Raw genomic sequence first — 13,518 nt, forward strand, 5'->3', positions numbered from 1 at the left:
AAGCCTCTTCATCTTTGCATGTGTCTGTTTCACAAAAGTATACATGCAGTGTGCATGTGTGAGATGTTAAGGAAACTATGATCATCAACATGTGCAAACCATTCTGTGTGGTTTTTCCAGTGAATGCTCTTCAAGAGGGGAGTGTGATTAACCTTCAGTTTGTCTCAGTCGGTTAACCCTACTGGAAACTAATCCCACTATACCACTGACTGCCCCCATTTCAGCGGGGAATGGCATCAACAGCAAGAGAAATTTTGACAACAGCAGAAGCTTCAAAGTTGAACACCATTCATATATAACAGTTGATTTCCAATTTTACCAATTTCACAATCATTTTCCCTTAGAAAACCATGAAAAGCCACTAAATCTCTGCCAAATCAAACAACCATCGCCAAGAAAAAATATTTCTTTTAACGCACAGGGCAGCGAATGGTGTAATAAACATCCTCACATCTCTCATTGTACCTTCCAATTGGCTGGAAACACAATTTAATGTGTCTCCCACCTATTTCCCAATCCCAGTTAGCTAAGATAGGCTCCGGCACCCCCTGACATTTGAGGAAAATGAATAAAGAATATCCATGAGTATTATTTATTCAGCAGTTCTTTATATTGTTATTATATTGCAATTATGTTGTAGCACATTGAGATTTCTTTGCCATATGAAATGCTTTACAAAAATAATTTAAAAAATATTATAATATTATTTTTTAATCATGTCCACAACTACTTTCTGAAAGACCATCTCAATGCCCTCTATGTCTTCAAAACCAGGCTCCTTCATAAACCTATTGTACTTGGGAAAGATAGGGGTTGATGTCATATAAACTACGGCAAATTGTGTTTTTCCAACATGATGATGTTCTTGTGTTTCAGGAACTCAATTTTGGTCAAGACCAATTGAGCTGGCACATTTATGATGAAGTGGACATAATTTGTCCTGGCACGACACGCCTCCTCTGATCGAGCGATGAATAAAGCATGATATCTTTTGGTTAATGTGCTGCTAGATATTTTTGCTCACATTGAAACGTAAAAAATACCATCCCGTACTGCATTTCTTCATGCAGTTTTGGGTGGGTAGAGAAGGGGGTATTAGTTCTCCTCGTTCCAGAAACAACATCCAAAGTAGCTTGAGGGGAAATTTGTCTCTAAATGTTTTGCAATTTATAAGCCTCATTACATCCCATGGTTTCGCAAAAGCCTCTTTTCTTCGTCTTTACGTTCTTTAATGAGCCCTCCCCGCCAAAAAAAAAAATGCAATACACTCCCTTCACATGATGGTTACTCTGCCCTAATGGAAGGAGGGATCTAGAAGGAAAAATTCTTTGACTCCCACCATCGTCTGAGACTATACATTCAGATCTTAAATAAACTGGTTTACTAGAAATACATTCACGGGGGGAAATATTGCCATGGCCAACTGCACAATCAGCTAATTAGACTTGAGGTGAGAAAATTATGAGTACAAATAAAGGAGAGCCTTAAAACAAACACTAATCAGTTTTTCTTGTTGTTTTATTTAACAGGAGCGGGGAAACGTCGACCCGTCTATGCAGACACACTAAAGTCCTACACACATTCTGCTTTTATTCATTAGTAGTCGAAGGCATGGGGGGGCATTGATTGATTTTTGTTTTTTATTTAAAAATATACAATCTATAAAATGTGTTTGCCAAAGTGGTGCACCAGATTGCCACTGTTAACTGCCACAAGAAGCATTTCTTTCCATTGAACAAGAGAAGGCGGATGTAGATTTACGACACAGACAAAGTAAGCATCGAGCAGCATTACTGAAAATATCACGCAGCTATTGTGTTTTGATTTATGACATGCTGCCATTTTCTGCTCTTTGATACAAAGATTTAAAACCACAGCACAGACAATTGTCCAATTTATTGTTTGGAATTTTAAAAAAAAAGTTGGCATGTCAGCGACAAGACAGTCTTGGTATCTCAAATATCTACACCACATTCTTTGCAAACAAAGCTAGTTAGTAGTGTGCAAGTCTGTGCCATGGCCAATCAATCATCTCAGGCTCATGCCTGTCTGAATACTTGCTGTGAAAAAAACACCAGATGCGAGGCGATAATAGTCTTACACTCCCATCCTGCAGGTGGTGGTAATCCAGATTGCTGTGATCACAAGACTAACATTTTTAACCTCATACAGATGCTCAAAAAATGTGGAAAAAAATTAAACTACATGAATAAATTATTTCTCTAATTTTGGGGTGTTTTCCACATCTTTCATACAAAATTGGAACATTCTTAAATTTTGGTTAGTATTTTTTTTTTTAAGTCTGTGGATAGAAATTACATATAAAGTACTGCTGTAACTTACAAAAGTTGCAAAACAAGTTCTGGAACCAATGCATTTTTTATGTAGAGGTACCACTGTAATATAAATAAGAGACATCTTGGCATATTTATATCTATTAACCACCGCATATATTTCATTTTTCTTAATTGCTAGGCAAAATCTAGTTAATTACTGATCATAAAACAAGCTATTTACTTTTTTTCATTTTGTTCGTCTATCCATACCTGCAATCTTAATTGGCATGCATAGCATTGAAATGTTTTTCCTTCAAGAGAGAACATTAAAAAAATAGTATACATTTCAGTACATTTTGTGATTTTATTTTTTAATTTAGTCATGTTGTCAGATCTACCCCCCAAAGTTGAACTTTACTCTGAAAATGTAGCATTTAAACCAGTCTAATCTATTGAAATGATCATTATCATCATCATAATGACCTAAACTTATCTGGGTTACCCTTGTAGGAGAAACTGAATTTTCCAGTTTTGTACTGTTGACATATAATTAACATCTCAGAACATGAGGATGACAGTCAATTGTTAATTAAACAAAGGAGGGATCAGCGTGCCGGATAAACATTTTTTTCATTTTCTGATGCTTCCACCACACCAGATTACTTTAATTCTAGAGTCTTACTACAAATATGTAAGCTTTTGTAAGAAGACCATCAAAGCCCGGGAAAGAAAGCAAAAAGGACAAGACATTCCGCTTCATGTGACCTTAGTTTGTCTGAATTCAAGGCAAGGTTCTAGGGGCAACTTAGCTAATACACTGGGTATTACAACATGCTACAGCATGTTCACTTGTGTATGGACCAAGGGTTGCGTGCATGCTCACACACACGCGCAAATTTGTGCAAACATGGGTTCATCACTCTCATGTTTGACAGCTGTGTGTGCTAGGTATGCTTGTGTGCCGTTTGTCTACCTCTGACAGGTTTATTGTAGCAAGCCAGCGGTGGGTGCCTTGCGCTTTCTCTTAAAGAGCCTGTTTTCTTTCCTGAAAGATTCAATTTATCTGAGAGGGGACGTGTCCTCCTTCGTCTTGCGTGCACACACACACACACACACACACACAAGCACAGGCAAACACATGCAGGACTGTGCCTTGCTCACATAAAAACACACTCACTAGTCACTACATTAATATTAACGTGAACAGACGCTATCCAAGCACCGTGGAAGACAAATTGGTATTGGCTGAAACAACACGGACCTGCCCTACGAGCCGCATAAATTATACTTGCACTTGGATAGCTCGCTGTGCATATGTAAGTGCATGTGACTCAGAAAGAGCATTTGAAGGGCTACTATATTCATCTGACTGTATACGACTATGTTGAGGTCAGAATAAATCTCTGTGCATCTTGTCCCAGGGGAAAACCCCTGGCCCAAGCAGCAATAAGCACAATCACATGCTCCTATTCCCGCACAAACAAATCCTTAAATGTAATGCAGTGGGGAAAGAAATGGTGCTTCACACTTTGGGAATGTACTGCCAATTGAGTCTTCTTATTTACTTTGTTCAAAGGCTCTCATTGGTGCCAGTACCAGTCTCATTGATCACTGTGCAGAGCTGCAGAACAGCCTCATAGTGGTCAAAGTATAGAAGTATCAAGATTGAAATGGTGTATTCAAATACGATAATGTATAAAACCCCAGTTGTTCTTGATAGAAATGGAGGATTTTGGGCATTTTTTTTAACTTATTGGATCTCAATAACAGTGGAAATTGTCTAGTTCATTTTGAATCTAAAATATGTTTTCTAAATTTTTGACTGTTAAAACGACTAGTGGTGTCAATGGTACTGGAAAATGGTGTCAATTATTTTTGAGTATTGATATCGATTGAACTTTTTAATAGCATCATACTCCTAATTCCTGTTAAGTATGTGTTTGTTCTAAAAGCTACTCCTAAAAATTCTGTGTAGTTATAGTTAAAATTAATCATCGGTCGTAACTGACGATTGGTTTAACACAACAGAGAGTTAGCTGACAATCATTCGTTGTAATAGACAATGTTTTAACACCACAAAAAGTTAACTGACACCCAGTTGGTGTTTCCATCTGGAATTTATACCGACAACAGTTATTGCTCACTAGCGATGTTGTGCACCGTCTCTACAGCGGCTGTTTAGAAGGAAAAAGCAAATCCTACTTTCTGGGAAATGCAGCACGAGTGAGTATTTCGTATTAAGTACTTCGCTGCTGTCCACGATGATTGACATATAATCACGGGGCTCTATAAAATACATTAAAAACTACTTAAATAGGTTTAGCACTAGATGCCCAAACCATTTGAAGGAGGAGGATGGCAGCAAATGACCGGCCCACCCACTGCAAATGGATGAGAAAGGGGCATTTTTAGTGACTTGTTAATTGTTAGCACACCAGTAGCCTTCAGATTTCTCCAGCTTTAATTGTAAGGGTGAAAAGAGATATTTCTAGCCTTGTCTCAATCATCAGTGTAGTTACATTTGTGTAGGTCCTACATCTGCTGCTCTACATGCACAGGGGAGGTAGCAGGCCAGATGGCTTCAATCTGGTGACGAGAGGCTTCATCAGACCTCTAGTAGACAGAAAAAAAATGTGTACCCACAAAAAAAACAACTCCAACTCAAAAAGGATAGATGTAAAGTTTCTTACTGTTAGATAGTAATTCAAATGGAAAACTAAGGATCACAAATGGGCCAAAGAAGCCTAATCGTGTCAGGTAGAAATTGAAATAAAAAAATAAAAAAAATTAAAAAGTAGCCCCATTATACAAAGACATTAAACTACCAGCATGAGCTAGATCAGTGGGTGATATATGTTCATTTTCAAAACAAAAAGAGCAAAACAGGGGAATAGTAATGTCATAACTCAGTACATCATACTAGGGATGTGCTCCAATCATATGGTCAGAACTAAGACTGATCACATATGTTTCAGCGGAATCTGGTAAATACCAAAAATAACAAAAAAGGTATTTATCTTGTCTATGTGTTCTAAACATAACATCAGTAAAGCGAGACCTTACCACAACTGGACGTGCTTTTATGCAGCCACTTATCAACTAGGAAAACAGATAATTAAACGCGGGCGACATCAACACCAGCATCTGGTGTGTATAAATACTTGTGGTACAGTAACAATTACTTTCAAGGGGAAGGGAGAAATGAGTGTCAGGCGTTAAACATTACATATCGCTCTTGGCACTGTAGAAGGGCACTGCACAGGGGGTGACGGCCCAGCTTTTTTATGACTTCGAACAACTTGGTTTCCCTTTCCGAATAGCGGCATGGACAAAAAAAAATGGATGCTTGCCAATTGTTCCAGGTAGTGTGATACTAAAAACTCTTCAACACTATATCAATACTCAAAATAATACTTTTTACTATTTCCACTTCAACATGAATGCAAACCCCAATGATAGCTATCCAATCCATTTCAGCTGGAGGAGTTGACAGAAAATGTACATTTGTTTGAACACCCATTTGATTAGACATGGATTAGACTTCTAGCACCAATGGCAATCAATGCATAACGCTTTCAAACCTAGCACTGCATGTTGAGGCATTGCTAGTTCTATGCAAATATACTATGGCTATACTAAAAAAATACTCTTATGGCATTTTTAATAAGAAATGCACAAAAAAAAAAAAACTTAAACATGAACTTTTTCAGGGTTCTCTCACCAATGCTCATTCTTTTTTTTTACCAAATAAACAGTCTTTCTCTTTTTGCCTCAAAATTATTAAGAATTGGCAATAAAAATGTCCTAAAATCCACTGGAAATTATCTAAAATGTACACATAATGACAAAAGAAGAAATAAAAAAGGAAGGAACCCAAAATGTACTCATTGTCTACCAATCCAATTCATTTAAAGTGGGAGGAAGAGTCACTATTAAAGTTGCACAAAATTAAATTTAACCCTTGACAACACATTTCTGGTGGTGTAAAAAAATAAAAATAACCGAGTATCGAGACTTTAGTAATCAAAGACACCATGCAGATATGACATTTCAGTGTCAATACTTGGACATGTCTTGGTACTTTTGACAGCCTTCGTTAAGGAAGACATGTGAGATATGGGTGTGATAATCCAATTTGCTATTTCATGGGAGCCAAAAAAACACATTTAATTTCATATAATCAAAGCACTGTCTGTGATTGTTTAATTGCTCAATATGTGTTTGAGTTCTGGATTTAAACAGTCGAGTGTAATTAAAAGTGTAACAGTGCAATCATTACCAAATATCAAATAACTGTCATGTCACAGAGCCAGGGTTTTTTGTTATTGCAAGCAAAATTGGTATCTCAATCCTGTTTAGTTGATGTAATCTGTGGGGATTATATATTGAAGAGAAGCCGTAAAGCCAAACGACCTGTTTCATACGGTGGTATGTAGGCAGGCAGTTGTGCAGAGGGGAAGAGTCAGCATGTGAGTGGGTCCGTGTGTGAGCAGGGATTAAAAAAAAAGAAGAAAAGACAGGGGGGAAAAAAGAAGAAGTATCCCGTTACTGCCAGCATGAACTAGGTAAGGGATTGGTTCAGTGTCAATTTAAAGCCATCCTTGTGAATACACCTGGACATGTAACACATGATGCAAGATAACGTATAGCCATTTTCAAAGCTAAGCAAGTCAAATGGAAACATTGTTATGCAACAACTCACAATACCTCACTAAATTCCTGAGAAATGAGGTGTAAAAGATTGTGTTTTTGCAGATTTTTTTTAGGAACAGCAAAGTAGACTAATCAATTTGTACCCAAACATTGGCAAAATTAACACAACAAATCTTTTGTAATACACAACACAAACTGAAACAGCAGAAGGAGAAATACATGTTTGTAGTAGGAGAATGTTATGCTGGTGGTTGTTAGAATCTGAAAGTAAAATTGCATCATGTGATAGTAATAATGTCTGAAATGTAAAAATTTTGAATGCCCTTTTCTTTCCTCTTTGATACATTGCTGATGTATCTGATTGGTACTGTCAGTACACATAAAAAACAATACCACTTCTTCCTCATTTACATGTTCCCCTCAAATTCAAACAATGAAGAAATCAACTAGTGTAAAAAAATATTATTCCCCTCCTAGGTTTCATCATACATAACACTCCATGTGACACAAACTACACACAAACCACATATGACAATAAGATCGAAGAATGGTGCTCATCTGAAACATTAGTAGCTCTTGGGGTTTACCCTTGAACAGAAACCAGAGAAACTGTAATCGTATATCTGTCTGCAGCTACATGGCTTCAGGGTGGCTGCAACACAATGACAGTATTTGTCAGACTATCCATTTTCAAAAAAATAAAAATAAATAAATAACCGCAGCTGTAACCTTTACTCCATACAAGGTATGTTTAGAACCTAGAGGCAACTGACGTTCCCCTGGTTGACCGCAAGACTATGCACACACATTAAAAAAAACTTCCATTACTAATAGCATGAACAGACATGACAGAGCTGTGGAACTAGAAGGTAAATCACTAGCTCAGGGGGAATAACAAACACTCCATTTGATCTACTGACTGGTGAAATAATGCAAAAACACTCACTAATCCGTTAGAACAACGCATGCAGGTTGCTTAAACGGGTTACAGCAAAGTCCCTTTATCCAACATAGGTGTTAAAACATTTAGTCATTAGGACTTCTCAATACCTCTACTTATGAATGCATTTAGGTACAATTTTTCAGGTTACGATTTTTTTTTAAAGATCATTGAAATATAGGTTTCATATAAAGTACACCTCTACTTACGAATTTTTCAAGTTACGAAAAACGTTCTGGAACCAATTAATTCGTAAGTAGAGGTATGTCTGTATAGGATTCTCAGCACAAATAACTAAATAAATTGACAGAGAGGAAATATCAAGAAGGTGAGTCCCCCCCCATCTGTAAGGATGCATTGCCACGATACTAAATATTGCAATCTTGTCGGCAGTTGGCAGTCTAAGTATCACATTGCTGCAACATCACACGTTGAGCATTCAAGTTCTGACAAACACACACTAGCGAGATTTGGATCATGAACAGCGGTTTAATGGTTCACATGCAATCCAACAGTACTGCGCTCTGACCTGCCTACTGGTGCGCTTCTGTTTGGTCCAAGTACTTGTACTTTTCCACTCATGTGTTGCCCACCAAAACCGTGGGAATACTCCACCATAAGCCTTACATTCATATCGCAAACTTGTCCCAGCTTTTTATTATTGTTATCATTTTTATAGTCACTGCTGTTCATAAAACATGTTGACATCTGGTCCCATTTCCCACATTATACCATAAACCTTTAGGATTGTCAAAATTAACAAAAATACTGAGCCTGAAATTCCATATACAGATAAGAAATTTTTATTTCAAAGATACATTCTAATGTTTATGCTTTTGCACTACCGCAGGTCACCAAAAATGTGTTTTCCTGGGATAAATTAGATTTGATTTTCCGAGTAAACGAGAAGCGGCGAGCCTGATTTTAAGCCGCAACCACCAAGTTTTTACAAGACAACTACTTGGTCATGCATTAACTGTTCAGGATTATAGAGTACATATATATTGCCCAATGGCAAATTTGCACCAAAACTGCTCAATTGACCTGTAAAACTCCACAAATACATGCACCGCAGAGTTAGTAGTAGTGGGAACACCTGGGTACCTCCCGATTTAATTTGCACTGTAAGTCATAAAAATGATTTTTCTACAGAATGGTGATACAACAATTATCAATCTAGATAAAACGGTATTACTGCAACATTCTTGGACACATCAATCTAAATTCATTCATTCCCTGCCATTGATAATGAACTGGACGTGCAGTGGCAGCAAATGAGTTAACAGACACGAACGACTCTAGTAGAAAACGTTGACCTAGTGGAAATGTTTGGTAGCAACCTGTTAGTTCCTTAGTTAAACAGTGACATCATTTTGAGGAAAAAAAGGACAGTTTGACTTTTAGCAGGATTCTACAGAGAGCCTATTGGGATGCAAAGTATATCAAAATATCAAGCAATGTATTGTCACATCCCTTAGTTTAAAATGTGGCAGTTTATAGTCTAAAAATTACAGTACTTTTGATGTAAAGGGAAGATATTTTTGCTTTTTCATTTCATTATTAGCTGCATTTGGCTGTGATAGACGTCTAATCCATTTGAAGTAGGAGTGATGTTCTTCACTGCCACCCACCCAGTTCAAACAGATTTAAGAGTGTTAATTTTGTCTCTAAAACACACACAAATGTGCATCTATCAACATCAAAGCCTCTGAAAGTGTTCATTTTGAGGTTGTTTATTTATGTAATATCAAAAATAGTATAGAGTATTTTTCTTATCTATAACCAGTGGAAAATATTTGTTTAATCGATTAATGAACAAGCATGCCAAGTGACACATACACAATGCCTTTCAAGTTAATAATTAATGTTTTGAAGAATATTTAACGGCAATAGTGATTGCATAAAAAAAACAGTGAATCATTGTATATGTTACTCACTGTGCAGGTTAAGGGCCGATGGTAAAAATTTTCCAGAGTGGAGAGGTGGCGGGTGACTCGCTGCCAAGTGGCCGGGGGAAGGAGGGATCCTCCCGGCTGCTCCTCCAGCTCCGAGTCGGTGAGGCTCCACGACAAGCCCCGACAACAACGGGGGAGGAACGTGGACGGATCGGGGAGCTCCAAAATCTCTGCCATCCATTATCCACAACTCCGAAAGTTAGGATAAGAAATTGTCCTTTCGGAAAAGCGAATTATTCCCCGAAAGCCAGTTTTTGGCTATAACAATAATAATATCTTTAGTTGTCCGGGAGATTCATGCTCATTTTCAGCCATTTCTGCTGACCTGAGAAACAAAGAAAATTATTATTTCATATACAGTAACGCAAAATTTCATTTTTTCTTAAGAGATCGAGTCGTCGATGTATTTTTTAATATTATTTTAGCGATCGAGCGGCGCATACGTGCAATGACGCAGTTCGGAAAAACACATTTAAAACGAATTCCTGTCTGGCTATTATACGATCGGACCCCGAAGTTGATCATTTAAATACGATTTTAGTTCCAACAGCAACATTGTGGTTCATATTTTAAACATAAAAGATGTTCCAACCCCCCGATGCGCAGCCAGCAGTCAGCCGATACCGGGGTTCTTTTCCCGGGAAACACGATCAGCACGCACCGGTCACTTGCTCCGCGCAACCATGGAACATAAACGCCTATCATTATACGGCAATTCATACTCCCATGCATTTTCATATAAATCGGCTTCGCCGTTTCAACCAAAAGTAACACTTTAACTCAACCTTATACTGTATAACGTAAATGCGCATTCCAAGCGTGTTAAAAAATAAAAGTTAACAGGCAACCATCGTTAACAAGAACCGATGTGGCGTTTTGTTCCCCGCAATTTTAGGAGCAATCGTGTATGAACTACTTTACAGTCAATAACATCTCTTTTTACCATCAAACGACGTCTTTTGGTGTATATTATTGGAGTCGATATCTTCATAGGAGTTTGACCTACATTGTAAATCAGCTTTCTGTGTGCGAGCGCGGCGTTTTTAAATCAATTTCCCATCAATTATCGGAGGAAAAAAGTGAAAGGCTTAGATCTGCAATATATAGTACTATTTAAAATACACTGTGGGCAATTGATACTTTATGGGCTATTTTAAATAGTGTAGAATGGATCTAAACAAACCTCAATAAGGAAAAGTCACCTCTAAACATAATATGACTAAACACGACGTGTTTACAAGGGGAAAAAACTGGGCGAAAGTGGACTTAAACCTTCGAATGTTGCAAGCAAACATTGCAGCAATGACTCGTGATATCCAGGCGGGCAAAACTGCTTCCACGCAGCTTCTCAAAAATGCAGACTTGGGTTCTGCTTTCTTCAACGCGTTTCCTACCATTGATGCACCCCATTTCCAAAGCTGATCTTGGGGGGGTCGTGATCCGCGTGCTCGGGGGCAGAGAACCACCACATAAGATCCACGTTTCAAAGTTTGCAATCATTCACTGTTAAACTCGCTTGTAAACTGGCTGTTTTTAAAAGTCATGATTTCACCCCACGGAGAACCAGCAACAACATCCGCGCCCGAATAAAAAAGCCAAACTATCGCGTGAAAATAAGCGAAGAACTGCAAGAGTTGTTGTAGGCGACAGAATCGAAGTAGAAAAACAAAGTCAAAACGCTTACTTGGAAAGGGAAGGGTGCTATCAGGGAGGCATAGGACGCGGTTCAAAAATGCCAACTAGGCTCGCAAAGTGAGTCCAAGTTGCTCGGAAAACTGCTGTAGTCCATTGCTGTCTCGCTTGAAGGTGATCTGGGGGGGCTAAATGGGGGGGGTAGGAAAAAAGAGAGAGAGCCCTCGTCTCGTCCGTTTACTCTTCGGCAATGAAACATAGCATTGTTTACGAGCCCCGCCCCCTCACTAATCCCCGCCCCCCTCAGTGATTGGCTAAGACGTACGCCGATCAAATTCCAAACGCTGGCATATTACCAGCACTATAAAAGCTATTATGGAGCGAGAAAGGCACGGCCGTTTCAAGGTCTCTTTTCTCTCCTTCTCTGTCTGTCCGTTGCGCAGACTGCTTAAAATTGTGGGGGTGCTGGAGCTTTGGCTGGTTGTTGGAAAAATGGGTAGGTCGCAAAAAGACCTCCACACTCGCTATTTGAATAGTAGAGAGAGCAAAATGTTCTATTGTTTTTAATATGATTTACTTGTAGGTAGTGTACGTCACATACTGTGACGGCATTAATCAATGTTTAAGTGGTTTTATTCCATGCATGAATTAAATATTATGTGGGTTTATATATAGTAATGGTGGAAAATAGACCATCATTTCCCCCCTTCATTTCTTGTCAGTTTTTATGTGTGATAACTAAAGGTTAATCAAATATTGGATTGTTTTGGGGTGTTTTTCAGGACCAGTGTAGAGCGTAAATGATTTTAAAAATGTTTTTGTCAAAAAAAAAAACATGAGAAATATCTGGTGAATTTGCACTGTACACTTGGTTGTATACTGCATTGAAAATAAACAAGAAACCTGGGATGGTTTAATATTTTCTTCCATGGCTATAAATATACACAATAATATTATGTAAATACATTATGATAATACGCTGCGCACATTCCGTCTGCATATTTGTCGAGTCATCTAAATTCAACTTAAGCCATGCAAGGGTCTTTATCATAGTAAAGAGGAATATGCTAAACCTCATTGACTGCTTTTCAGGTTTTATCCAACGATGCTTTCGTGATGCAAATGTCCCATATCGGGCCAAAAGAAGGTTGTGCGACGCCGTATTGCCTCCTTTGCGCATTCAAATTTGCATCAGAAGAGACGGAAACTGTCCTTATTTTCCTTATGTAAGAATCTAAGCTGCGAGGGGACCCCGAAACATCACCCCCTATCCTTCCGTCCTTCTCACAGCCTCCGAAGCTGTGCGAGTGCGCTTTACGCAGTTCCAACAAATGTTGATTAAAAAATCCAGCACGGTTTCAAGCTGCCCATATAACCCCCCTTTACGGATGACTCCTCCAGCCCCTCCTCTCTTGGTAGTGTCGGTTTCAAGGCGATCCTCCGGTAGAGTAAACCAGGAGGTTACTTCTCCACGAAAGGAGAACCGCATCCTGGTTCGTCAATAAACGGATGGATAGACAAGCCCAAACATATAAACGCGCTCTATAAGATCACCACTAGTCCGGAAAAGGACATTATACCACGGTACTGCGGTAGAGGTAGAAGCCCATCATCCGGAGCCCCGATGGCGACGCTCACCCTCGACGGGAACCGGGGAGGGAGTGCCCAGACTGGAATCAGATGTGCGCGATGTCCCGCGCTGAGCCCTCCGAGGGGACCGAAGTGTCCTTTGTTCTGCTCCCTCCAACCGAGAATCCAGACAATGGGTGCAGATTAGAGTCCCATTGTTGCTCTCTTCACCCCACAAGCATGTGGCAGGTTTCATCTTCTCCTTGTTTTTCTTGTCAAATATTACAGCGGTGGTGGGGGTCTATCTCCACTTTTGGAGATGGGTGGTTTACGGATCTGATTTCATTGAGAACAATCAAGAATATAGGACGTTTTCATCATTTGCAGTTAAGTGTTATTTGTGAGCAAAAATACCCTTTTAATACCCCTATGATTTCATTATGAATTCCGCAGTGAAGGATGGCAACCATGTAACCTTCTCAGCACACGATGG

General features: G+C 38.9%; 1 protein-coding gene across 5 annotated transcripts in view; it reads right to left on the reverse strand.

Moving 5' to 3' along the window:
• tnrc18 (trinucleotide repeat containing 18) overlaps positions 1-13,257 on the reverse strand; it is a 50,578-nt gene extending 37,321 nt beyond the window's left edge. For 3 of the 5 annotated variants that reach the window (XM_077734018.1, XM_077734017.1, XM_077734014.1), the window contains exons 1-2: positions 11,509-11,657; positions 9,807-10,149 (exon numbers count right to left, since the gene is read on the reverse strand). In XM_077734018.1, the coding sequence (XP_077590144.1) occupies positions 9,807-10,005 (199 nt within the window). In that variant the 5' untranslated portion in view covers positions 10,006-10,149; positions 11,509-11,657. Of the gene's footprint in view, positions 1-9,806; positions 10,150-11,026; positions 11,439-11,508; positions 11,658-13,094 lie in introns of those variants that run through there. The other 2 variants (XM_077734015.1, XM_077734016.1) reach the window with 2 other exon arrangements.
• Positions 13,258-13,518: the final 261 nt, after the last annotated feature.

This window comes from Stigmatopora nigra, chromosome 15 (genome assembly GCF_051989575.1).
Source record: "Stigmatopora nigra isolate UIUO_SnigA chromosome 15, RoL_Snig_1.1, whole genome shotgun sequence".
Lineage (NCBI taxonomy): Eukaryota > Metazoa > Chordata > Actinopteri > Syngnathiformes > Syngnathidae > Stigmatopora > Stigmatopora nigra.